The sequence below is a fragment of the Sceloporus undulatus genome, chromosome 5 (genome assembly GCF_019175285.1).
Source record: "Sceloporus undulatus isolate JIND9_A2432 ecotype Alabama chromosome 5, SceUnd_v1.1, whole genome shotgun sequence".
Taxonomy (NCBI): domain Eukaryota; kingdom Metazoa; phylum Chordata; class Lepidosauria; order Squamata; family Phrynosomatidae; genus Sceloporus; species Sceloporus undulatus.
The window spans coordinates 134,354,576-134,380,727 of record NC_056526.1 but is presented as its reverse complement, the minus strand read 5'-3'; the positions used below and the strand labels follow the sequence as shown (position 1 = coordinate 134,380,727).

General features: G+C 39.7%; 1 protein-coding gene across 1 annotated transcript in view; it reads right to left on the bottom strand.

Moving 5' to 3' along the window:
• GLRA3 (glycine receptor alpha 3) overlaps positions 1-26,152 on the bottom strand; it is a 106,927-nt gene that overhangs the window by 15,239 nt on the left and 65,536 nt on the right. Inside the window, exons 4-7 of the mRNA XM_042466432.1 lie at positions 22,821-23,044; positions 19,840-19,922; positions 6,613-6,750; positions 2,537-2,751 (exon numbers count right to left, since the gene is read on the bottom strand). Coding sequence (XP_042322366.1) covers positions 2,537-2,751; positions 6,613-6,750; positions 19,840-19,922; positions 22,821-23,044 — 660 coding nt within the window. The remainder of the gene's footprint in view (positions 1-2,536; positions 2,752-6,612; positions 6,751-19,839; positions 19,923-22,820; positions 23,045-26,152) is intronic.

Below are 26,152 nucleotides of genomic sequence, written 5' to 3'. Positions count from 1 at the left end.
AGTCACAGACAGAATAGGCAAAGTGGTGAGGAAGCACAACCTGCAAATGGTTTACAAACCGACAAAGAAAATCCAACAAATGCTTTGCTCAGCCAAGGACCAGAGAGAACCTCTCACAGCCGCTGGAGTTTACCGCATACCATGCAGCTGCTGACAAGTCTACATAGGGACACCAAACGCAGTGTGCAAACAAGAATCAAAGAACACGAGAGACACTGCATACTGGGCCAGCCAGAAAAATCATCAGCAGCAGAACATGCCACAAACCATCCTGGATATAAAATACTGTTTGAAGACACTGAAATTCTGGACCATGCCAACCACTACCATGTCAGGATGCATAGGGAAGCCATTGAAATCCACAAACACCTGGACAATTTCAACAGGAAAGAGGAATCCCTTAAAGTAAACAAGGTTTGGCTACCAGTCCTGAAAGATAGCCAGATAAAGACAAATGCAAATGAGAAATCTCTCAGGGTCAGGGGTTTCCCAGCAGACAATGTGCACTAATCAAGCAGACATTAGTCCTCTTGTAGAGACCCTCACACCATTAGTAACCAACAATACACATGCAAATCACTCCTGCTTTTCCAGATCACACAATATATATAGCCAAGTCCTTTCCAGGCAAACATTCTCTGAAGATGCCAGCCACAGATGCTGGCAAAACGTCAGGAAGAAACTCTGCTAGAACATGGCCACATAGCCCGAAAAACCCACAAAAAACTATATGAAGCCTTCGACTTCGTATTAAAACTTTTTTTTGGACAACAATTTGCAAGTTTCACCTCTACAAGACTTAAAAGACTTTCCAGGTGTAACAATACAGGGACATCTTGAGAAATTCAATGTTCTCTGTCTAAGAAAGGAGCAGCGAGTTTCGCACAGCACAGGGACCACATGGAACTCAAGGGAAGCTACTTTTCTGTTGCTAATTGAGTTGAAGTTTTATTACCTGTCTTTTATTGCTCTTTGCCAGCACTGACAACCCTCCAGAACAACTGAACTACATGAGAAACAACATCTGGCACAAAACGTAAGCCTGTGACTCCACCATCATCATATTTCTTCTTCTGTATGATTTTAAAAAATGTTTTGTTTGATGAAGAAGCCAGTGGAGCTTTAAAAACTTGTATGATGTATTTTATGCATACAGTTGGCCAATAAAAGTATGGTTCTTTTGTAGATTTTGCATTCTTTTGTATTCTCTCCCTCATGGCTCACTGCTACATTCTCAACATGCCCCCCAGGACTAAAGCTCTACCTCAAAGAAGGGCCACATGGAAACCTCTGGGATGGCTGGAAGTGGCCAGAAGGAGGAGTCAGAGACCAGGGCGGGTTCTAGACCACCGCTTTGAGGCGGTCTGCCGCCGCCGCCGCCGCTTGCTCCGCGCGGGAGCCTCAGCAGCCATACCGCGCGGCTCCCGCGTGGAGCAAAAAAGAAGCTCCAAAATGGGGCTTCTTTCAGCGGCGCACTGATGGTGTCGCGAAGTGCCAAGGGCGCATTCGTGACATCATTAGGGCCGCGAGACGTTTGGACGCTCAGCGTCCGATACGTCAATATGGCGCCGGCCACGTAGAAGGGCCGGCGCCATATTGTACGGACACAGTCCGTATTAGACTCAGGGGCGTCTAGAAGAGACGCCCCTTTTTTAAAATGGGACGTCCTCCGGACATCCCAACTGCCGGTTTGTAACCGGCCCCGATCTCCCCCTCCAGTGTTGGAGCTTTGCTTAGAACTTGAGGGAGCATCTTTCCTGTGGTCCCTGAAACATTCTCCCTGGCATAATAAAATTTCCCTCTAAAACAAAAAAGAATGCAATATGTACTAAAGTAGAATCAACAAAAAGAAATCAACAAACTATTTCCCCAGTTTAAAAAAAACACTCCTATAAAATGACTGACATTCATTATTTATCGTATTAACAATTATTCATCATTCGATGACCAATGGTACTGCCAATTTACTCTTTCTCCATAGTCTTGGTGACTGCTAGAGGAAGGCATAAAGACAGCAAATCATATGGTAAATGTTTTGAAATATGATAACCACGTTTCTGTTTGCCTCAGGGGAGAAGTATCCCAGGAGAACTGTAAATTTTTCTCAACCCTCAAAGACAGTTCTACATTTGTGGACCAGCAAACAGAATTGCTTCTTTATAGGCACTTTTACTTCCAAAAGTTAAGAACTGCCAGCCACAAGAAGAAACTGCTAGCTACAAGAGATCAGGCAAATAGGTAGTAGAGAAGGCAGTCAATAAAGAATTATCCTGTATCAATGAGCTTCTATAATGATAATATAGATTTGTATAATGCATTTGGCATAGTCAAAAATATAAAAAAGTAATTACAGTAGTCTGATTTAAAATGGGAAACCTTCTCTTATCTTTCCTCCTTCAATGAACTCTGATATACATATCTTACAAGGAACACATACTTCAAGGCTCTGAGGGCTTGAGCCTGCTATGCTAAAACAAAACACAATATTCCAGAATCAACCAAAATTAAAATGCACAAAGTCCAAGAGCTTGCATACCTTTGGGAGTGAAGCCCGTGACCCTGAGCTCTGTGTTGTCATAGTGAGTACAGTTGTTATACCTAAAGCAACTCTGGCTGGAGCTGCATCCATATTGATCCAAAATGACACCCAGGACAGTATGACAATCAAGAGACTTGGTATGTACATTTGAATGAGATAATAACCCATCTGTCTTTCGAGGTGGAATCGAACTTCAATACATGTAAACTTGCCTGTTTACAACAGAGAACAACTGTTAGTGGAATTAGCATTGTTTCTCTTTACCAAATATTTCTTGATGTAGTTACAGAGCAGTTTTAAATAGTTTTCTGTTTATAACAAATTGTGGAAATTTTCTAAAGTGTACCAATTTCTGTTTACTTGCTTATTGCTTAGTTATTTAATTATTAAAGAATGTATGTGATAATTTACTATAGCTCTGTTCTGCTTTTATGTATTTATCTTTTTAATGGGAGCTTACAAATGAAGTGATAAAACAAAATGATAATAAAAATTATACAGTGGCAGTGGGTATCTTCTATTTCAGTGGGACAGTGAATCAAAGGAGCTACAAAAATATTCCCTACATGTAATATGTCCAGTAACTTGGACAGTTCCTTTAAAACCCTCACAGCAGAAATAATCCAGGTTGAAAATACTTTAACTGCTATGGCTCAATGCTGGGAATGCTGGGAATTGTAGTTTTATGAGACTTTTAGCCTTCTCTGTCCGAGCTCTCGGGACACAACAAACTACAGTCCTCAGAATTCAATAGCACTGAGCCATGGCAGTTAAAGCAGTGTCAACCTGGATTATTTTTGCAGTGGAGATGCAGCCTAAAATAACATTCAGATTAAAACTCAGGGAAGATTCACCACACCACTAATGTGGGAGCTATCACCCACCACTAAACAACAGTCCATTAAAATAATTTTTACAAGAAAACCATTAAGTACCACTGAAAGTAAGGGTAACAGACAAAACCTTGATTAAAATATAGTGCAATAAAATCATCACAAAGCAGAGGCTGAAGGCCAACAGGGCTATCTCCAGACATTTTGCTTCCTGAAGTGGAGAAGTAAATGGAACATAGTGCATAGTTCACAACCCTGGGGAAGTTATGTTTGGCACGTGAGACAGAAAAACATGTGAGTGATTCTGTCCACACACCAACACTTGAGCAATAAAAATGCAATGATAATATGTTTAATGACATATCGATTTCCTTCAAGGTGCCAGGCCTATAAAAATGTACCTGTGGGACAAATTCACGGAACTCATTAGAAATCACTTCTGAATAGACATGCATAAAATTGCATGTTAAGGCAGCCCTTAATAATAGAGCATTCCTGCTTACACAGCAATAAATAAATAAATTTATTTGCACAAAAATAAATCAAAGTAATAGGAATGTGTAGAAGTGAAATTAAATATTCTTTTCTTAGTGTGAGATAAGAAATCATTCTTTCTTTGGGAGCCACAGACTTAAAGCCTTAACATATTGTACCACTTGAGCTCTGTTTTATATATTATTACTATTATTATTAGTAGTAGTAGTATTTAAAAAAAACTCTTATTGAAGGGAGTTCATCACTGACACAAGGATGTCTATAACTGTCACAAAGGTGCTTGCTTTTCTGTTATGGTGTCTATTGAGCAACAGTTCAAATTAATATATCTGTGGATAAAATATAAGCTGTACACTCTAGTAGGTGCCAATGGTGGTTTCCGTACTATAAGGATGCAAGAGTTCAAGAGGAAGGAGTTATAATAGAATCAGTTTCCTGTGGTATACAACAGATTTTGATAGAAGAACAGGTTCTATCAAGAATCCAACCAGTATAACACAACTGGGCTACCAGTGGAAGTCAATAGAAGGAACTCCATACTTTACTTGAATCCATTGGTGTCGCTCAGCCTTTGGATCCATTATTGCCACTTGGAGGCTCAGATGGAATCTGTAGTTTGGAGCCCCTTCTGCATACTTACGCTGGTAGCCCAGATCTATCTGGATGGAGGTAGGTTTGAGTCAAAGTCTACACTCAACTAAAGTAAAATTATATTATTTTTATCTGTTTTTGTTGGGTTGCTTTCAAAGACTGTCAGAGTCCTTACTTTCCCCTCTTAGTTCAGAATTGAGGCTCTTGTCTTGGACTAATCAGTGCAAATAGAATATCTATCTATCTATCTATCTATCTATCTATCTATCTATCTAGAGAGATATTTTGAGGTTTTTGTTGTTGTTACAGTGGGCCCTTGGTATACGTTGGTGTTTGGTTGCAAGACACACCACTCACCCTGTGGACACCAAAATATGTGGATTCCCATGTCTCATTAAATACAAAGGCACGGTAAGATGGTGTACCTTGTATAAAATGGCAAAATCAAAGTTTGCTATTTGGAATTTATCTATTTTAAAGATATTTTCAAACCATGGATGTTTGAATCCATGCATAAAAAATCCATGGATATGGATGACCGTACTGCTTGAGTCCATACTTAATGCCTCTGTCCACTGGGATTTCTGGTTTCCTTCCCCCCCCCCCCCCCCAACACTTCCCACCTTTAATCTCAGAAATCCTAGCAATAGTACCCCAGATAGTTCTCTCCAATTTTCTATACTCTTTTAAACTACAGGAATCTTAGCAAGATTCTCTCATATTTTCTAATCTATCTTACTGACATTATTATTAACTTTATTTATTTAGCCTTTCTTCAAATTGGGACTCAATAGAGCTCTAAAAAAGACTCTAAAAAGGCATTTCTTTATGTGTTATGGCACACCTACCTATTTCCTTCTGTGAAGCCCTTCATTTGGAGTTTCACCTTTTAAATTTGAAGCTGAGATTAGACAACCACCACAAATACAGTCATATTTTGAGGAATCTAACATGATTTTTATGGGTTATAGCTGGTCCCCCCCTTTTTTTAGTGAGCTTGAGTTTGAAATTTTGACTTGAAAATATGCACTGCAATTTGAACAACAGCTATTCTTGCAGATTTTGAGACATATAGTATGACATCCTTGTAAATTATAAACAGATGCAGAGATGTTAAATTTCATTGTATTGTAGTTGGATATTCGTTTTTGTTTTTGTGTGAGTTGTAACTTAATTTGTTTTTTTTAAAAACTGCATTGGGAGGTGACACAAAAATTAAATATCATAATAATTTACCTCCTTGGGAAAAGTGACCTAATACACAGGCACTTATTAGTCTTCCACAATGATGGTGATGTTGCTCATTTAACATAATTACTTCTTTAGTTGCTACTTGTTGGTGTCTGTCAAGATATCCATGTACCTCACTTTAGGGGCCCTGGTGGGCTTAGAGGCAATCAACAAATGCCTTAAAATAAATAAATATCTAGTGTTGTAGTGATCTGAGCATTGGACTACAGCTCTGGAGATCAGGGGTTGATTCCCCTCTTGTCCATAGAAACCCAAGTGTGACCTTGGTTGAGCCACACACTCTCAGCTCCAAGAAACCCAGTGACAGATTTGCCTAAAAGTCACTAAAACATGGAAACAACTTGAAGTCACACACCAAAAAATGAAACCCCACCGTCCTTTCACCAGTCATTGCTGCTCTGTGGTTACATATTTTGAATATGTTGCTGAATAATTCAACAATTAACAGTTAAAGAGTATCAATTGTCTTTTGGAATTTTTTAAAATATGTAAATGTTCTTTATTGTTTAAAAAAACACACAAAAATATACAAACTACATAATCAACCTAATTACATACTCAAACAACCCTAAAAATTTGAAATTAAAAAGACTTCCTAAGTACCTAATCTCCATGATACCCCTCATGTAAATCATCTTCCATGAAAATCATCTTCCACCTAAAAAAGCAGCCTATTTAGCTTTATAACAGCTTTGTGTTACTAAATTAATTTCACTCCTATCACGTAAATCTCAACCATGTTTCCTATTTTTATTTTTCATTTTTCCAAAGTCTTCATCATAATTCCTTTAATTTGTACCTTTAAATCATTACGTCCTGAATGTCATTAAAAAAAATTCAATCTATTTAATAAAGCTTTTAATAAATTCTTTTGGACTTCTAACAGAATAATGTATCTCTTACCTGTATTGTAATGTTTGGTGCAGTAACATAAATCCTTATCTTCTTTTAGCAAGAATTGTGGTAAAGTGAGACCATCTGCTACTTGCACAGCACCATTTTCTTGCCATTCAAAAATAAGATCATTCATTGTATATCCAACTAGAGAAGGAAATGAAAACATAGTTTGGATGAAAGAGAATACTGTATAACTGAAATGCCTAAGATGATCAAAATAGAAATAAGGTCAGAATAGACATCCACCGTCAAATGAAAAAACCTTCATCAGGTAAGAAGTGTGCAGAACTGATTCAACTTTTGCTAGGATCCTAGTTCTCTCTCAGTCCTTCAGTGTGTTGATATGAGCCATGTTAGGCCATCTTGAGAGGGGAACAGTAGCAGTAGTTCAGTATTGCTATTGACACTGACAGAAAGGCAGTATGATGTGGTTGTTGCTTCTCTGATCCCCCTTGCTCTCCAGAAACCATGAAATGGCCACTGGGAGTGGACTATTGCCTTGTAGGGGCGCTGCCACAATAATCACAGAAGCATATCTTGGAGAAAAGGCCACAACTTTATTAATTGCAAGCAGCAATAAAACAGCATAGGGTTGGCCCATAGCATGAGGTCAGGATCTGGCAAAATTGACCAAAACCCCAGTTGCTCGATACCCAAGTCTGCACCAGGCCTGCCGTCGGGAAGACCAAGGGACTATGGACCACCGGATAGCAACCAGCCAATTGTCCGTATTTCCACCAGCCCCTAGTCACTGGGCCGCGTAAAACATAATGGCCCCCGCAATGGCCATACGTAACCGCTCAGCGTACCCAGGTTCCTAAGGACTCCCTCTCCAGTGCTCCGCAGCCCTGGAGACCATCCACCCCAGATCCTGGCCTATGCTGCCGCCCCTGGTTGTGACAGTAACACCAATCCAAGGGTGGGAGGGTGGGTAGCTGATCGCGAAAGGCCCCGGACTCCGCGCAGCACGGCCTTATATAGGCCAAGTCCAGGGCGGGGCCAAGCTAGGTGACTCCTCCCCCTCAAGGCAGCACCAATCAGTTGCCTTGGAGGACCAGAAGGAGCGACCATAGAGAAGCCCTCCGGCCGGCTAGAGTGACCACCCCGGAAGTTCCATCTCCAGCCCCGCCCACAGCCAATCAGGAGCCTTGGCCGCCCTGCAATGCATTCTAGGTGTGCCGAGGCCCACATCACCGGCGCTCCTGCCGGTGGCAACATGGCTGCCGGGTCATTCCGGTAGCCATTCTTTGTATCAACATGGTGAGTCCTGCAGCTGGCGACAGGGGAGCCATAACACAGTTTTGGATGGAAACCTTTTATGCCACGAGAATCAGACAAGATCTTGGTCTCAGAGTGAAAGGCCATATTAAGCCAAATATTAATTTGTAGCTAGGTGTCGGGCCTTGTCTCTCGCTCCCTTTATATATACACTTTTCCCTCCACGTTCGCTGGGGGTTAGAGACACAGGACCACCTGTGAATGTAGAAAACTGCAAATAACAAAAACACTATGTTTTTACCCCAAATAACACCTCTCTAGGAATCTCTAGGTTCCTAGTGCAACTCTGGTCAACATATGGCAGACACTGAACATATAATTGAGCTGGAGGAGCTACAAATGTCTAGTGGAGTGTCCTCTCTAGGAATCTCTAGGTCCTTCAGTTTGACTTTTGGTTAAAGTTGACCATAGAGTTACGCTGGAGGACTTAGATATTCCTAGACAGAACATATTAATAAAATCCGTGAATGATCAAATCCGCAAAAGTCAGAGCCACAAATGTGGAGGGACGAGTGTGTGTTCATGTATAAATTATGTTTCTACTAATATAGAGATCACAGAAACAGTGGGTAGCAGGGCAGAAATCCAATTGTTTGTCTCAGTTAGGGAAGAACCAATGAATCTATGAAACATATAAATGGTGACTAACAACTTCCCATTGATTCATTGCATCAGTGACTTAGCTAGGACTAACAAGTGAATTGAGGCCAGCGTATTAAATACACTAGCTGTGTAATGGAAAGTTGTATCATGGAGGCCAGTATTTAGTTTCTAGTATGGAAGATGCTGTGCCTTAGCCTGGAAGTCATAACCCAGAGTAGTAAAATGTTTTGGGTTGGAGAGCTACATCCATTGTTGGCTGGGGGTGTACAGGCATGCATACATACACAAACATGTGCAAACTCCTCAGACATACTCATCTAAGTACCACTAGTGTAGCAATAAATGTTCAAGTGCAGGATTTCATCATGACAACCTCTACTTTTCACCAGGAGCAGGACTCCTGGGCCTTACAATGTTTGTTAATGTCTACTCAAAACCAAGCCATCCCCAATACTTTTGAGTATAAAATGACAGTCAAGTATAAAATGTCATTATTGCTGGGAAAATCTATTCTCCCTCAAGCTACTGAGGGGAATGCAGCTAAATGCTGAGGGAATAGGGGATTACAAGAGACTGGTGGATTATAACATTGTTGTTTTGTGTCTTCAGGTCATTTCTGATTTATGGTGACCCCAAGGTGACCATGTTATGGAGTTTTATTAGCAAGATTTATTCAGAGGAGGTTTTCCATTGTGTTTCCCTGAGGAAGAGAGTATGTGACATGCCCAACGTCACTGAGTGCATTTCATGGACAAGCAGGTAATCGAACCCTGGTCTCCAGATTGTAGTCCTTGCTAATCAATTTTTTTAACCAGTTCAACCATGTGAGCCATTGCTCTACTATACCACTGCTGATTGCCCTCCTATCACAAGTCATTTCCATTGCTGTTTGTCCATTACCACCAACCCTGAGTATACAGCTATTTTAAGAATCAGGAATCAAGTGGGAGGTTGGGCAAAATGAGTGAAGTCCTAATATGAGAGCCAAAGGGGATACAGTTGTTCATCCTTCTTATAACCTATAACCTCTCCAATTTCAAGATTCCATCATGAACAGAAATTTCAAATTTTAGCATTTCCTGAATCATGAGTGGAAGGCCATTATATTACTCCAAGTATTGACTGAAAAAGGAAACCTGATGAAAATCTGTAAGATTTGTTAAATCCTAGCTTTAATTAAGCCCTGGATATTAGCATTAAAATTTCATTCTATTGATTTATGAAATGAATTTTTAAAAATTGTATTGTCTAGAGTTTCTGAACATAGGGGTCAAACAGATTGTCATAAAGCAGCCCCTGCCAAAGGTGGATTTTGGCTGCAGCAACTGTATGCTGTGGCCACAATCCACTTTGAAGCCAGCCAAATAAAAAGAGCAGCAAAGAGCCGCTCTTTTTTCAGGCGACAAAAAGCCAGCTTCTGTAAACAGTGTGCCACTGAAGCTGCTCTGGTGTAAATGGCTGCCTGGACGGTGACACAAAAAGGCCATCTATTTCGGCCCTTTTTTCTTTCATTGATTTTCCTTTAAAATTAAGATCTAGTTGGGCTATAAACTGTGTAGTTACATTCTTTATAAAGCAAAATGATGATTGCATGCCAGAATGTTATATTGTCAATAGATAGATAGATAAATGGATGGATGGGGTGGGGGGGGGGGGGGGGGGGGGGGGGGAGGCAGGAGTGGAATATCTTATGTTAGATTTCTGTCCTCTTATGAGTTTGTGTTCCTTTTATTAACCAGAACAGTTATCTTAAAATCAGTTTGAAATGGATTTCACTTTTAAATGCACAACATCATACAGCATCACACTATTACAAATCCATAGGGGAACCTTTCAGCCAGAGATCCACAGATGCATATCTTGTATCACACACTGTATGCATTCAGACGAAAACCAACAGTGTATAAAAGAAATTAGCATTTGAAGCATGTAGATTGTAGCCAGGAGAAAAATCTCCTGAGTGCAACTCATTGAACTGACAAGAAACAACTGCTGTGTCAAAATGGATTTTCCCAAATGAGATTCATTCATTTAATATGTATTTTAATTATAATTAACTGCCATGACCACTAATTCTTTCTATGATAGAATTAATTTCTATGTGAAACAGCATGACAATTGTTGCTACATTTCCCCTCTTTATCCATAAACTCATTATTTTTCCTGATTCAAGGCAACTTGGTGCTCTGCTTTCTAAGTGCTATGTTTCAAAATCACTAAGAAAATAACAGCCCTCTAAAATTATTCATATATATATATATATATATATATGTATATATAATAGAATTAAGAACACTAGAGTTGGAAGAGACCACAAGGCCATCCAGTCCAACCCCCATGGATAACAAAATCCGTGGATGATCAAGTCCCATTAAATATAATGACATAGGAAAATGGTGTCCCTTATAAAAAAGGGAAAATCAAGGTTTGATATTTGAAATTTATACTTTTTTTTGAACATTTTCAAACTGTGGATGCTTGAATCCGTGTGTAAAAAATCTGTGTATAAGAAGGGCCGACTGTATATGCAATAGTGCATAAAATTAACACTATCCAAAGCATGCTTGAAGCAAGCCCATTCCGGGGGGAGGGGGGGCACACCTTTGCTGGCCCCAAAGCTTCAACACTGTCTGTGATGTGAAGCAAGTACCTAAAACATACCTAGCAAAATGAGCCAAAGCTCATTGCTATATGCGTTCCTGGTAATATTCAGAATTAATCAAGGTGTCCATGTTTTCCTGATTAACTCTTGGTAATGATAGTCATTGCTACTCAGTAACATCCCATATATGCTTATTGTAATGAATGGGTACTGTATAGCAGAAATGTCTTATCACATTGTACACTGGGAAAAAGAAGAGGTCTAGGTTCTACAACAGTTTCTACCCACTATACACTGAAGTAGTGATACTCCATAGCAAAGGATGGCACCCAAATCCATGGATGCTCAAGTCCCATTATATACAATGTAGTAAAATAGTGCCCCTAATATAAAATGGCAAAATCAAGGTTTGCTTTTTGGATTTCTTTGTCATGAATATTTTCAAGCCATGGGCAGTTGAATCTGTGGATGCAGAATACATAATATGGATGGCCAACTGTATTTTAGATTACTTATGATTTACTCTGCTCAGGGCATGGCAGGGTCATAGACCAAGAAATTTTGCTGCCTCATCTGAAAAACAGAATGGGTGCTGCATCCTATTTCATGAACAGAAACTGACCAGATTGGCAGGTCAGTCAATGAACAAACATGTTCCAATGCACCTGGAGGCAGCACACTTTCTTAGAAAATGTGTTACAAGCCATATGGCACAAAGCAAGTCTGCCTGCCAACATTGTGCTGTCACTCCCTGTGAAGCAGCACCTGCAACCTGTTGCCCAATGGTATGGCTTGCTTGGAAGCAGAAACAAAAGCAAACCATGAGCACTAGCTACTTTGTCAGATCACTGGGAGTAAACCCCTCACGCCATTCTTCCATTACTTTCACTCTGAATGGGATGAGGAATGCCTTCCCATTACCTCAGTAACTGAGTAGTATTCACCAGTGATGTATTCAAGTCTTTCATTCCAAGTCTCAAGTCAAGTCTCAAGTCTTTACCTTCAAATCTCAAGTTGAGCCTCAAGTCCTTGCAAGATACTTTTAAGTAAAGTCTCAAGTCTTAAGTCTGGGACCAGCTTTAACAGAAAAAAAGGAGGGGGTATGTATGTGAGTGGTGGGTGTTTGAGGCAGGAGGACCCTTCTTCTAAAGCTTTGCCAATGTACAGCAGGGACAAGCTACTGTGTAGACCTGAAGCCCCACCTTAAGCCCATTGCCTGACATGTATGCTGTTTCTGAATGAAGTTAGGCCAGCAAGCTGGCCACTAAAAATATACACGTCTTGAGCTGAGTCAAGTCAGTACCTCATTTATTGCCGAGTCAATTCCAAGTCAAAACATTAAAGTGGCTTAGTCTGACTTGAGTCCAAGTCAGTCGACTTGAGCCTACGCCACTGGTATTCACTATATCTTTGTACTGTCCTGGCAGTTTCATTGCCTGCCAATACAAAGAGACATTACTTTTGGCTTCATCAAGATCTAGTGGTACTTAGCACTTCATATCTAGCTGAAGCAGAATGTAGGTAGAATATGATGCAACGTAAACATTGCCATTCATATTTTGCCCCACCTAGCACTGCAGTCCTATACATTACTCAGAAATACTTCCCAGTGAGGTCAATGGAACATACTCCTTTGTATGTAGGTATAGGACTGCACCTTAAGTCAACAAGGATTGGCAGACATGCCTCAATGTCCTGACTTCATACCGTTATGAAAACATCACTAAAGAACTGGATGAATGTTTGCAAAACATTCAGTTTAGCACTATGCAAGACTAGCAGCAAATTAAGGCATTTTAAAATATTTAAGACGGCAAATTTAAGTGTCCTAATGCAAGTATATTATTTAATAAGTCTGCTGGTTCTTATTCTTTATAATTCTCTGCACACGAGTTCTTTCTGCCAGTATTTTTGTCCCTTGTCCCTTGTTATTTTTAACTCACTGAACAAGCTGCTGTAGGGTAAATATTTCATTTAAAATTGGCAGAAGCAAAAATAAAATAAAATATTATCTCTATGATGAACTTTGAACATTCTCCACAGAAATATATTTATGAAAACATCAATATAGCACAAGATGCAAATACATTTTGAAATGTGTAACTGACAACATGTGATTTCAGTTATTTATGACCTAAATAGTCAAATGACCTAAATAGTCACTTCAGTGGCATGCAGCAATCTGCTATGGTCTCGGCTTCTGCTTCCCAGTCTTTTTGCCTCACTGTTAACAATTTTTCATCTGTGCCCATATGTGTTTGTATGTATGTTGTCTCTCAATCTTTCTTTTTCCTAGCCCATGAAGACTAACATTACACATACATAATTATTTGGCCTGTAGTTCCCAAAACCTTATATCACAGTAAATTTGTAACAGCACAATCGTATGGATAAGAAATGTGCCCTAATGGGTTCAGTGAAGCTTTATCCCCAAATAGGAATGCTTAGGATTGCACCTTTAATCCTTAAAGTACTAAAATGCTCTTTTCCCTCTTTTGTCTCTTGACCTTGCTATTGTAAACTAAAGGCTCTTACTGAATGGCCAAAAGACTTGGGATTTTCTGGTCATTGTAGCTGTACATTTCAGCTCAAATAACAACACAATATTTTTTTCCTAATTTTCATCTACCACCATTCTAATATGAGCCACAATCTATAAGGTTTTTGTTTGTTTTTGTTTTGTTTTGTCCCAGGTTCCTCCTGATATATTTTTAGGTCATACTGATGGCATTTCAAATGGAGATTTGACTCATCACAGAGGTTTCCTGATGACGTGCATTCCCTCATTGCATCTCTGGTTACGAGACTAAATTATTTCTCCCTTCTCTCTTTTTTAAAGCGTTATATTGTTAAAGTATATAATCTTATATATGGCTGGATACTGAACAGTTACAAGGTGTCAATTCCCAAAGCAGAATGGAACTACTAGGAAATCTGTAGGAGCCCTAATATATTACTCCTCTGGGGTTTGATACAGTATCACTTCCCTAAATTCTTGACTGAAGAGTCTATGTACTTTTCAATTTTTGACACCAAAATACTGAAGTGATAATTATAAACTAATTCAGGAATAATGCATATCCTGTTAAAGCACGAATAGAGGATAGGTCAAGAACAAATGTGGTGTAGTGGTTTGAGTACTGAACTATAACTCTGGAGATCAAGGCTTGATTCGTTGCTTGGCTGTGGAAACCCACCAGGTGACCTTGGGTGAGTCACACACTCTCAGCCCCAGAAAACCCTGTGATAGGTTCACCTTAGGGTGAACATAAGTTGGAAATGACTTGAAGGTACACAACTACTAAAACAAGAGAATGGGCCACAGGTTAGAAGCACTTGAAAGGATATATGAACTTGTCACTGTGAATTTTGTAGTCTACTCCTGTTGAACTTTCTCTTTTGCATGCATTGGGTAACATTAATATTCAATACAGCTTAACTAATGAAGGGTCACATTATTGCACTGGCATAATTAACAGACTATATGTGAGCAATGCCCGAAGTACAGACTTGGAATAGGCAATGTGGAGTATATGTGATGTGATAAGAAAAAAAAAAGACCATGGCTTCTCCTAAAAGCCTTTCAAATCCAACTATAGCGTTGCAGTTCTCCATATTTGATAACTGATATGTGGATATGTATTCATCAGCCAACATACCAGGACGGTTTTACCTTGGATAAAGTGCTGCAGTAGCTATATAAGAATAAGTCACACGCCATCACAGAGGGTGCATGAACACATGATATGGATAAGCAAACAACTACACATGGGAAACAGATACTCCATCACAACATTAGTAGCAATGTGTTACAGGCATGCCAATCATTCAGGAGGCAAACCAGTCCCCTACCCAGTGTTATTTTGTAGAGGAAAATAGCAGTGTCATACCTGCAGGCCTTGCCATCACTGGCTCTTTTATGCCATTTTTAATCTGAAGTTCACATATCTGAATAAAACAGTCTGCCATATCTATCTAGGCTCTCCTCATGATGTAGGAGTTGACCAAACAGGGGTTTCAGTCACAGTGGGAGGGCATCACAGATAAATCTCATTTCTTTGTTTCAGATAGTCACACTAATGGATGGCCAACAGGGCTGTTACAGTAGCTGACCCCATTCTCTTTTTTTGCATTTAATTACCCTTACATGGTTAATAATGTATGAAAGTTGCTTCAAGTGAGTGGCATTTCTGGTGATAGGGCTTTGGTGATACATGTGCTGCCACTCTGCAGAAATAAAGCAGTTTGACACCACTTAAACCACCATGGCTCAGTACTATGGAATCCAGAGATTTGTAGTCTGTTGTGGCACCAAAGCTTTTGACAGAGAAGACTAAATATCTCACAAAACTACAAATCCAAAAATTCCATAGCATTGAGCCATAACAGTTAAAGTGGTGTCAAACAGCATTGTTTCCTCAATTCACATTGGGCCCCAATGCTATGGAATCCTGGGATTTGTAGTTTGGTGGGGTACCAGAGCTCTCTGACAGGGAAGGCTTAATATCTGACAAAACTACCAATTCCAGAAATCTATACATTGAGTCATGGCAGTTAAAATGGCGTCAAACTGCTTTATTCTGCAGTGTGGCAACAACCTGGTCTACCAGTTAAGTGTGAACTCTAAGCTTTTCAGATTTTAAGCAGTTGAATTGCTTCTTCAAGTTTGTTTTTTAGATTCTACTTTTTATTTCTATACCATTAAACACTGCCAGCATTTATTTTAAACCACATGATACCATCCCCTTTGCTTCATTTGACTGCAAAGTGCTTTGGACACAATGGGAAGCTCTGTACTGTTTTTTGTACAGTAAGTAATTATTCACCAAGAGCTCAATGTGATTAGACATTTGCCCTATAGTTCTTCAAGTCACAGTGACTTGAGTTCTGCTCTCATTATTTTTTTACAAATGACTATTTAAAGCACATGTTCCAGTGCAGCTTTGGTTTACTAACTGAATCCAAATGAATCTCTAGGCATCTTGCAGTGGCTAAGGAATATTGTCCTGTTGACTGCACTGATTTTACTACTTTTCTGCAAGGCAGGCCAACAGCATGCCTCCTGGACAGCCAAACACACGAGCCTTTGCCTTAAGATTAGAATTCCTAAAGCTAACTATATCACAGATTCTTTAAGCATGACCTGAGCTCCACTTGAATAACAAGTAGGAAAACAAGTGCTTATTATGGTTTCCTTTTACATTCCACTTATTTTCAGTTCAACTGGAAGATTATTATTGCTAATAAAGGTCTGACATACTATGCCTTCCTCCCCTCCCTTCCAATGTAAACTGGGCACTCCATTTAACTAAAAGTAGATAGAAATTTAACTATTTAAAAGATGATTTGAATAAAGAAGAAGTACTCCCTCTTCTCTGCATTTCTGAAATCTATCCACATTTGTTTGTTTATGTCCATCCTTTCAACTGGCAGGATTATTTCCCCCAATCGAGGTGCCAACCAGAATTTTGATACAATCAGTGGCTGAAGTGACAGGGTAATTCTCAATAAAACAATGTGGACCCACTAGCTTCCTGGGAAGGCTCATCTTTTCCAGTCCCTCATTCCCACACAGACTTTCAATTCTATTAAGTCTAAATCCTACTATGTAATGATATGTCTATGACTAAAGAACTACAGCATGGTTCTCCACACTCAGATCACTGTCATCTCAGCAAGTATGGAAAACCAATTCCAGAGAATGTCTTGCAGAGAGTGTGAACAGATACAGATTGGGACAGGATTCTAGTTGCCATGGAGGCCACAAATTCATAATTACTCCCAGCATAGTTGTCTCAGCATGGACAATATGGACAAAACAATCTGAAGGGACTGCAGCAATCTTTGCAATTTGAAATCACCATAGGCAGTTTAGGAAAAGTGATGGTTGTGCAGTAAGGTGGATAGCACACCAGAACAATCCCAGTGCTGTCTCGGGAACCCGTTTCAGATGCAAACATGCAGGTTAGAGGGATGGAGTGATGGCTGTCTTGGATGATACAAATTATCGAGACCCATTTCAAACAGGCTTCAGAACAGGTTACAGTGTTGAGATTGCTGTGGTTGCCTTGGTGGATGATCTTCACCTGAGTGTTGACAGTGGAAATATGTCATTGCTGGTACTTTTGGACCTCTCAGTAGCATTCAGTACCATGATATCCTTCTGGAAAACTTGGGATATGTGGGAATCAAAAGAACTGTGCTTCAGTGGTTCCAGTCTTACCTCTCAGGAAGGTTCCAGATGGTGGTGCTTGGTGATAGCTGCTCCAACTACAAGGTGCCATCCTATTCCTAATGCTATTCAACATCTACATGAAACCACTGAGAGAGATCAGCCAGAGGCATGAGGTATGGTGCTATGATTATGCTGATGACACCCAAATAAATTTCTCCATGCCTTCAAATACAGCTTCAACTAAGGATAGTGTGTGTTCTCTGAATGAATGTCTAGATAAGATAATGGGCTGGATGAGGAAAAACAAATTGAAGCTGAATCCAAACAAGACAGAAGTGCTTGCTGTCAAAGCTCCTAACCTGGGTTTGAAGTTATGTCAACCAGTTATGGATTGGCTTCCACTTCCACTGAAAGACTGTGTTTGCAGCTTTGGGGTGCTTCTAGATCTATTGCTCCAAATGGCAGCTCAGATAGATGTGATGGCCAGAAGCGCTTCTGCAGTTACACCAGCTGCACCCTTACCTAGAGTTGGAGGACCTAAAAATGGTAGTGCTCATGCTGGCAACCTTAAACCTGGACTGTTGCAATGTGTTGTACAGTAACGCACTGTGGGCTACCTCTGTACCAAGTTTGGAAACTTCAGTTGATTCAAAACACAGCAGCCAGATTTATTATTGGGACATCCAGGAGTGATCATATCATGTTAGTATTAAAATCCACTGGCTACCAATTAGTTTACAGACTAGGTATAAAGTGTTGGTTATTACCTTTAAAGCCCTACATGGTCTTGGTCCAGGTTATCTATGGGATTACCTCTTCCATTATAATCTGCCCCCTACACTTAGGACCTCTGGAAGACATTTACTCCAGTCAGACAAGACTAGGTTGACAATAGTCAGCCAGAGGACTTTTTCTTCAGCTGTCACTTTATTGTGGAATGACCTGCCTGATGATATTTGACAGCTGAATAGGCTGTCTCAATTTAAAAGAGCATTGAATACCAGTCTCTTTCATCAGGCTTATCCAGATAATTTTTAAATGATGAATTTTAAATGATGGATGTTAAATGTGGATTGTTTTAGAATGTCTGTGTCTTATTTGTCCTTCTAAACTGTGGTATATTTTAATTAATATGTTTTCATTGATGTTGTGCATTGTTTATTTGTTGTTGTTCCCCACCTCAAACCATGGGGTGAAGTGGATAATAATAATAATAATAATAATAATAATAATAATAATTAGAAGCAGTAGTAGTAATATTGACAGACCACTCAGCTCCTTCTTTCCATCTGCCAAGTCACATAGTACCCATTGTTTATCAAAGATTTATCATAATCCAGTGATGTACAGTGCACTCGCGTTATATGCAGGCGTGCTTTATGCGGACTTGAGCGTATGTGCTCAAGCTGTGGGGAGTGCACAAGGCGCAAGGGCATGGTGCATCCCATTTAAATGAATGGGGTGCACGCCCATGGCACCCCACATGCTCCAACGCTGCCACGCCACTGCACATGAGCCCCATTCAAATGAATGGGGTTTGAGCATAGGTGGAATTTGCCTTACGTGGGGGGGGGGGTTCTGGAATGGATCCCCCGCATAAGACAAGGGCCCACTGTATTAAAGTCTTTTACTCCTAGACTCAAGTCAAGTTTCAGGTCTCTACCTCCCAGCTCCAAGTCAAGTCTCCTGTCTTTGCAAGACATTTTCATGTCTAGTCTCAAGCTGAGTCTTACATCTGAGAAACAACGTTAACCCTCCCCCCCCCAAAAAAGAGATGGTGGTGGAAAATCAAGATGTGCACAAAGTCAGGTAAAAAACATTATCTGAAGGGAAGAGCAAATGTGTTAGGCCAGTGGTCCTCAAAAAGTGCTCTTTAAGGAATTTTGGACTCCAGCTCCTAGAATCCCAGACTATTGGCCAACATAGCTGAGGCTTCTGGGAGCTGAAGACCAAAATCTGTTAAAAATCACAGTTTTGGGATCACTGTGTTAGGCAATGAGCTTGAAATGGAAGGGTCCTCCTAAAGCTTTTTAAAAGCTTTAGAAGGCTCCCTTAATGTGCAGCGGGGGACAGGCTGCTGTATAGATTTCAACTCCATTGCCTGATACATTTCTTGTTTCTGTAAAGCCAGCAAGTTAGTCACTAAAATATATATAAGTCACAAATCGATTCAATCCAGTGCATCATTTATTGCCAAGTCAAGTCCAAGCGACTTGAGCCCAACTTGAGTTTGAGTCAGTTGACTCAAGTATACATCACTGCCATAACCCTTCCATCCTATTCAGTATTAATACTTTCAGCCTTGTCATTAAGACTGCTCAGGGTCAGGCTCTTTGAACTGGGAGAGATAGAAGCACTTTCAATATAGATGATTTTTTTTCTGGATCAGGAGAATGGGTATCTTTAGCTTATCATCATCATCATCATCATCATCACCACCACCACCATCATCAATCTTTTGTGCACCACCACCATCTCTTATGCCAAGAAAAGATCATGCTGCAATGAATTAACAATGTTTAATAAGGTGAAGGAAAATTTACAATAAATATGAAAATACTATGGTTACACTTACAGCTTTCCAGCTGCATTATACATGTTTGGACATCCATTGGGAAATTTTTGAGATCCATTGGACAGGAGAGTATTAAAGTCAGTCTGAAATAAAACAAAACAAGGATTAAAAAGTGTATTTTGGATGACACATATTCCCTCATATTCATGCATTTACTATATGCATGCATTTGTATACAAGAAAAAGTAGAGCTCTTGGCAGCCAGCTCCACACATGTAATTCAAATATAAATTTACAGTCACTTGATTATTTCAAGTATTAGATTTGAAAGAAGTAAATTTGTCTAACATACTGAGAAAGATATTTTAAGGATTTTAATTGTACATACGTTACTTGTGAGTAAACCCCAGATGTGAATTATTTCACATCTACCACAACCTAAGGTTTGGTTCAGATGTTATCCTGCTAGCTCAAATGTTCAAGACCTGAGTCTGTTCAGTGGCTTGAGAAATGCCATACATTTCAGCTGAACTTTAGTTGAAATCCTATTATCTGTTATCAGTTAAATTGACTCTATGCTGCTATAATATGAAGGCAGTCATGGACAAATGGGACTCTGTACTATTGTTAATTATATTTGAAATGATATCATCGTTCTACCACAGTCAGAAACTACTGGAATGGTCTATAAACTTCTTCAAAAACTTCATTTTTCATGAAGCCAAATTTTGGGAAATACAATGGCAGCCAGACTGATTATGAGTATTTCTAGAAATGATCATATAACACTGGTCTTGAAGTCCCTTCACTGGCTGCCAACTAGTTTCCGGGCAAGGTACAAGGTGTTGGTGATTACCTTTAAAGCCCTACATGGCTTGGGTTCAGAATACTTTAGGGAATGCCTTCTTCCGTATTGTCCATCCTGCACATTAAGGTCCTCTGGGAAGAATTTAATACAGCCTATTACAGAAGTCTAGGCTAACATGAGTTTCCCAGAGGGCCTTCTCTACTGCTGCTCCAAAATTATGGAATGACCTGCTGGTGGAGATTCACCACATTTCCACTCTGACAGCTTTTAAGAAAGCACTCAAGACAGATCTCTTCTGGCAAGCCTTTCCAACTTAGTTACCCCTTCCTAGATATAGAGATATAGATATAGATCTGGATATGAACCTGACTTGAACATGATCACAATTATGAAAACAGCATGCATCTGAATACCAGATGCTGGGAAATAACACTGGGAAAGGGCTATTGTTTTGCTATGCTGCTTTTGGACTTCTCATAGGCACCTGGTTGATCACTGTGGGTAACAGGATACTAGACTGTATAAGGTCCTGGACTCATCCAATATGGATCTTCCAGTGCTGGCTAGTGGTTTCCATGTTAATGGGATGATGCATCCACTCTAGTTTTTCATCATTCAGGTTATGGTTCAGGTTTGCACACACACTCACTGACTGTTGCCAGGGAGGGAACAATTAACTCCGTACTCTTCTAGATAACAGCAGTTAAGCCAAAACAGTAAATTAAACAGGACTCTCTAAGAACATGCTTGCCTGTAAGTGACCATTTGCAAAGAGATAATTCAAGCCAGTCCAAGGTTCTGTGTGTCAAGAAGGGAAGTCAACCATTCCAAGTGTTCAAGAGCCAAATAGGTTTGTCAGCCAGTCCAGTGGTCACGGTCTCAGGAATTAAGAACAGGAACATCTAGCCAAAGCTGGAAAGCAGACAATTGTTTCCAGCAAGAAACATGTGCATGAATGTTTTCTTAAACTGGCTGCATCCAGCTGCCCATGATTAAGAGTGTTTCCCCTGTTCTTTGGCAAGGAACCTCATAGCCTGTCTTTGTTTGGCTTTCTTCTCAGCTCACCAGGTCCAAGAGCTTGAGGGCTGTGCCTCTTCTTCTGAGTCCCATCTGTTGTGCTGGTGCCTGTGCTGGACTAGCTTCAGGTGAGTCCTGACTTTATGTCCCTTGATGCTGACATTTCACTGGAAGAGCTGCATGATTCTCCTCATCCTATGAGTCCAATTCCTGGCCCATGACAGCATAGGGTTGGGGAATTAGGTTCATCACCCTGGATAGAGTTCAGCATTTGGAGGATAGGAGTCAGTTATTTAGACAGTTCCTTAAATGTCTGGATGAAAATCAAAATGGATTCCCTCCCTCAGTAGTATGTAGGCTACTTGTCACCACTAAGTTCTTCTTTTTGTATTCTTCTAGTGACTTTCATGAGAGGGACTATTTAGAGGCAGTCACAGAGAAGGTGATAAAGTGTTACACCATCTCTAGAAATCTAGATGCGAGTCACTAGCTAATCATTATAAAACTGAAAAATGGCATTCACACTTGCTTCTAAGGCCTGGAACAGATGGGCCAAATGAAGTGGCTTCTGACCACTTTGGAGGTGTGGAGTTCAAATGATGCATGCCTCCAAAGCAGCCTGAAGCTGTGCTGAAGCTGCACTCTGGTCCTTTGGACCAGAGCAAAGGGGAGCTAGGGTAATCCAGCTTGTGGTGATGCAGACTGGATCCTGTGGTCTTGGTCCACTTTGGTGGTGGGCTGTGCAGTCGGCATGGTCTCAACCTGCTTGTGGCCCTTACTCAAAACAGCTCAGTGGTGACTGAACTGGCCACACATGTCCCAAACAAAAGAGCAAATTTCTATCTATCACACATGGAGACCCCTGCAGAGGAAGCGAGGATTATAATGTTTGTGACAGATCTGTTCCTTGATCTGGGCCAGGTTTGCTAGAATGTCTTGGACTAAATATAGATAGTTTTCTGCAGGTTTTCTATTGGGTATCTGAGAATGCTAGGATGGTTGGTCTGTGGCCTTGCAGAAGCTTTTAAGCATCTGGAGAATCTACATTCTTACTTCCAAGCTCTCAAGACCTCTAAACACAACATGCATGGTCCTATTTCTCCATGCATATTTTTTCCTCATGCATTCCTCCATGCATACTTATATGACATGGGTCATATATACAACATTAGTCTCATTGTCCCATGTAAAGACAGTTTCTTCATCAGCAATTTACCTGATTGAATAAAGAACATTTCCATTTTTAAAAATTCGTAGCAACTTGTTATCTGTTGTGACTTCATGAAAGTTTGCACCCTTTTCATTGGCAAAGAACAAATCTGGCTTCCAAATAGAGTCCAGCATAGATGGATCTAAATCTAAAGAGTCATCTGGGTATTCACTATAAGCAAGACGTGGATCATTCCAGTTCTGTCGGAGAAAGATGTTCACTCGATAATCCTAAAGCAAAAGGAAGAGAATTTAAGCTTTGATATAAGACAGCTCTTTATTTTCATTTTGCCGAGGGATAAGGATTTCATTAGCTTCATCTTATAGCATAAGCCATTGTTTGTACAGTAATTGCACACTTCAACTTTGTAGTTTTTGGACGTTAAACATACTTATATATTAAAATTGAAACCACATTACAAAATTCTACTCCTGGAATTTGCAAAAAAGCAATCACAGTTCTTAAATACTAATAACTTTCAGAGCATAAGGTTTAAATGCTTTAAACATGTATTGTTTTGTGTCAAGAAAGAAGAGAATTATATTTTCAGTATAAATTGCTTTCCTGTAAGAGGATTACTAAATTATACTTTAGTTTCTCTTTTCTCTTTTCACTTTTTATTTATGGAAAAGAACGAAGTCTCCATAAGACATAATGGGCATATAAAATTCTTCACCAAGACTCTTGCGTTACATGGGGGGGGGGGGGGGCTTAGAAAGGTTGTAGATGGGTGCATGCATTCTTTATTGTGCTCAACCAATTCGTAAAGGGTGGCAGAGACAGAACAAATCTGGGAGATGAGCAGACCCCATCCTTTTTGGAACTAAGAACTTCCTTGGTTTTCTGTAGTTGTAAGAGTAGGTATTGTCAAATACATTGTTAGGATAGGACTGGGGAGACACTTCTGTATCACCAGTCATCTATCAAGTTCACTGTTGTTTCTTATATGACGTATCTAGTTTATATAAGATGGGGTGATTTTATTAAAATAATCAAATCTAATCTACAAACTATCAATCACCACATTATAATAACATGGAGCATTCTATTATACTTTCAAAAATTCTAAATTAATATAGAAAGAACTCATCATACATTATATTTTGAATGCATGCCATTTCCTGATATTTAAGTATAGATCTTTATAATGCTCTTAAATTTTCTACCAATTTCAGTGACCCTTCTATTTTACTGGACTACTATATATTCACTAGTTATGAAATTCACTAGGTAATCTTGAGTCACAATTAACCCATTTAACCTAGCCCAAAGGTTTATTGTAAGAAAAAGAGTGGGGAAAAATGTGTGTGGTAGTGGGGAACACGCTGAACCACATTAAAGAATGGCAGAACACTTTTCATTGCTTTTTTGGTTTTATGAACAAGAATGCTGGACTATTTTAAACTCTGCTTGGTGGCTAATCCTATAATCTTTCTATTATATTTATCATCATAATTCTTTATATCTTCCTCAATGCATATACTTATCTTTCTCTACATGTCTGCTCAGATGTAAGTCATATTACATGCAATGGAGCTTACTCTCAGAAACATTGGGATAGCATTGGCATCTTAAGGATTCAAATCCTTCCAAAGTGGCTTGAAAGTCATTTGAAGGAAAGCAAGGCATTGAGGCATCTGTTGGGCATTTGTTCCAGTTGCACAGAAATCTGTTTGGAGCAGCTGGGGTTTTCTTCGTCTGCCTCCCTTGCTCTCTTGCTCCTTCCACAAGGTAAGTGGTGATAGGTGACCTATTGAGAGGACAGGATGCTCCAAGGAGATATCTGTTTCTAAATATTGTGTTTTGCCTTTGTTTCCACTGACTTTTTTGTTTAATTGCTTGCTAATATAGAAATGTTAACATACATAGCACAAAACAGAACAACATAAGCATAAACAAATATTCCTGTGCCACAGATCTTACTATTTTTTGCTAATTTTCTCATTGAAAGAAGCAACATTTTAGAAATTTTCTTCTCAATGTGTGCAAGTCTTCAAAAACTGCCCAATTTGCAGGTTGTAATTTGAGACATGATGGCTCAGTGGTTAGGACACTGACTCTGACAATTTCAAGAACCTCAGGCTGGCAGTTCAAGGCCCAAGTGCCACATGGTGGAGTGAGTTCTCATCACAAGTTCCAGCTTCTGCCAAACTAGCAGTTCGAATGCATGTAAAAGTGCAAGTAGATAAATAGATACCACTTTGGTGGGAAGATAACAGTGGTCTGTGCAGTCATGCTGGCCACATGATCACAAAGTTTTCTTTGACAATGTTGACCCTTCGGCTTAGGAGATGAACACCCTACAGTCAGACATGACTAGACAATCACATTTACTTTTTAATTTTAGATTAATTCCGTGCCAAATTTGAACATGGCTGTTTCACATAGAAAAACAGCATTATACCACCAGAAACAACATTTTATGCACATAAAATAAATATTGCTAGACACAAATATAATTTTCTACAACCACATGCAAAGTTTGTGTGGGATAAGTCCCAAACTACAAAGATTCTTGCCGATCTAGGGTTTTGACCTTGGTGGAAGGAAGGTAACAAATGATAGAGAAAAAACAAGACCAAAAGAGAGCTAAGGATCACTGCAAAAAAGTATAAGCAAATGCAATTACACATGGAAGGGGAAGTATCAGCAGTCATTCAAACCACGGATGAATGGACCTGGATCAGCCAATATGTTGCTGAGAACAAAGAGTCATGTATATTTTGGTCCTCTGTCACTGAGAGGATGAAGAAGATGAAGCGCACTTGTAAACTGCTCAGTATGAACTCCCACTTGTCTGTGCCCCACTGCTCCAGACCTTTTGTTTTTCCTCACCACTCTCCCAACTTTTGCAAGAAATCAAGAGATCTCAAAAACCTGCGTGCATGTTGTTGTAATAGATTATCACATGGAGGATAAGGTGGATCACTCCCATCCTTATGCCATCCTTATCATATGATCACTGGAAAGATGATCACACACATCACGCTTATCCTGTCATTATCTTGTCAATGAAGTAGAATTGTCCCATCAGTTTTCTATTAACAACAACTTCTGTTATTAAAAATGACAGGTCCATTCCACTTCATTGATGGGATAATGATGGGATAAACATCTGATAATCTTCACACGACTGCGCGATAAAGACAGGAGCTTTGCTCCTATCCTTTTCTCTGTGTGACAATCTCCATATGAATGAAAGGTGCATTCCTCTGCATCCACACATGAATATCCTGATGTGTACCGTATGGGCTAATCTGGGGACTACTTTACCTCAGTAGCTATATTTTGTACATCAGCTTCTACTACTCATTTCCCCTTTTCTGAAGGCCTTTTTA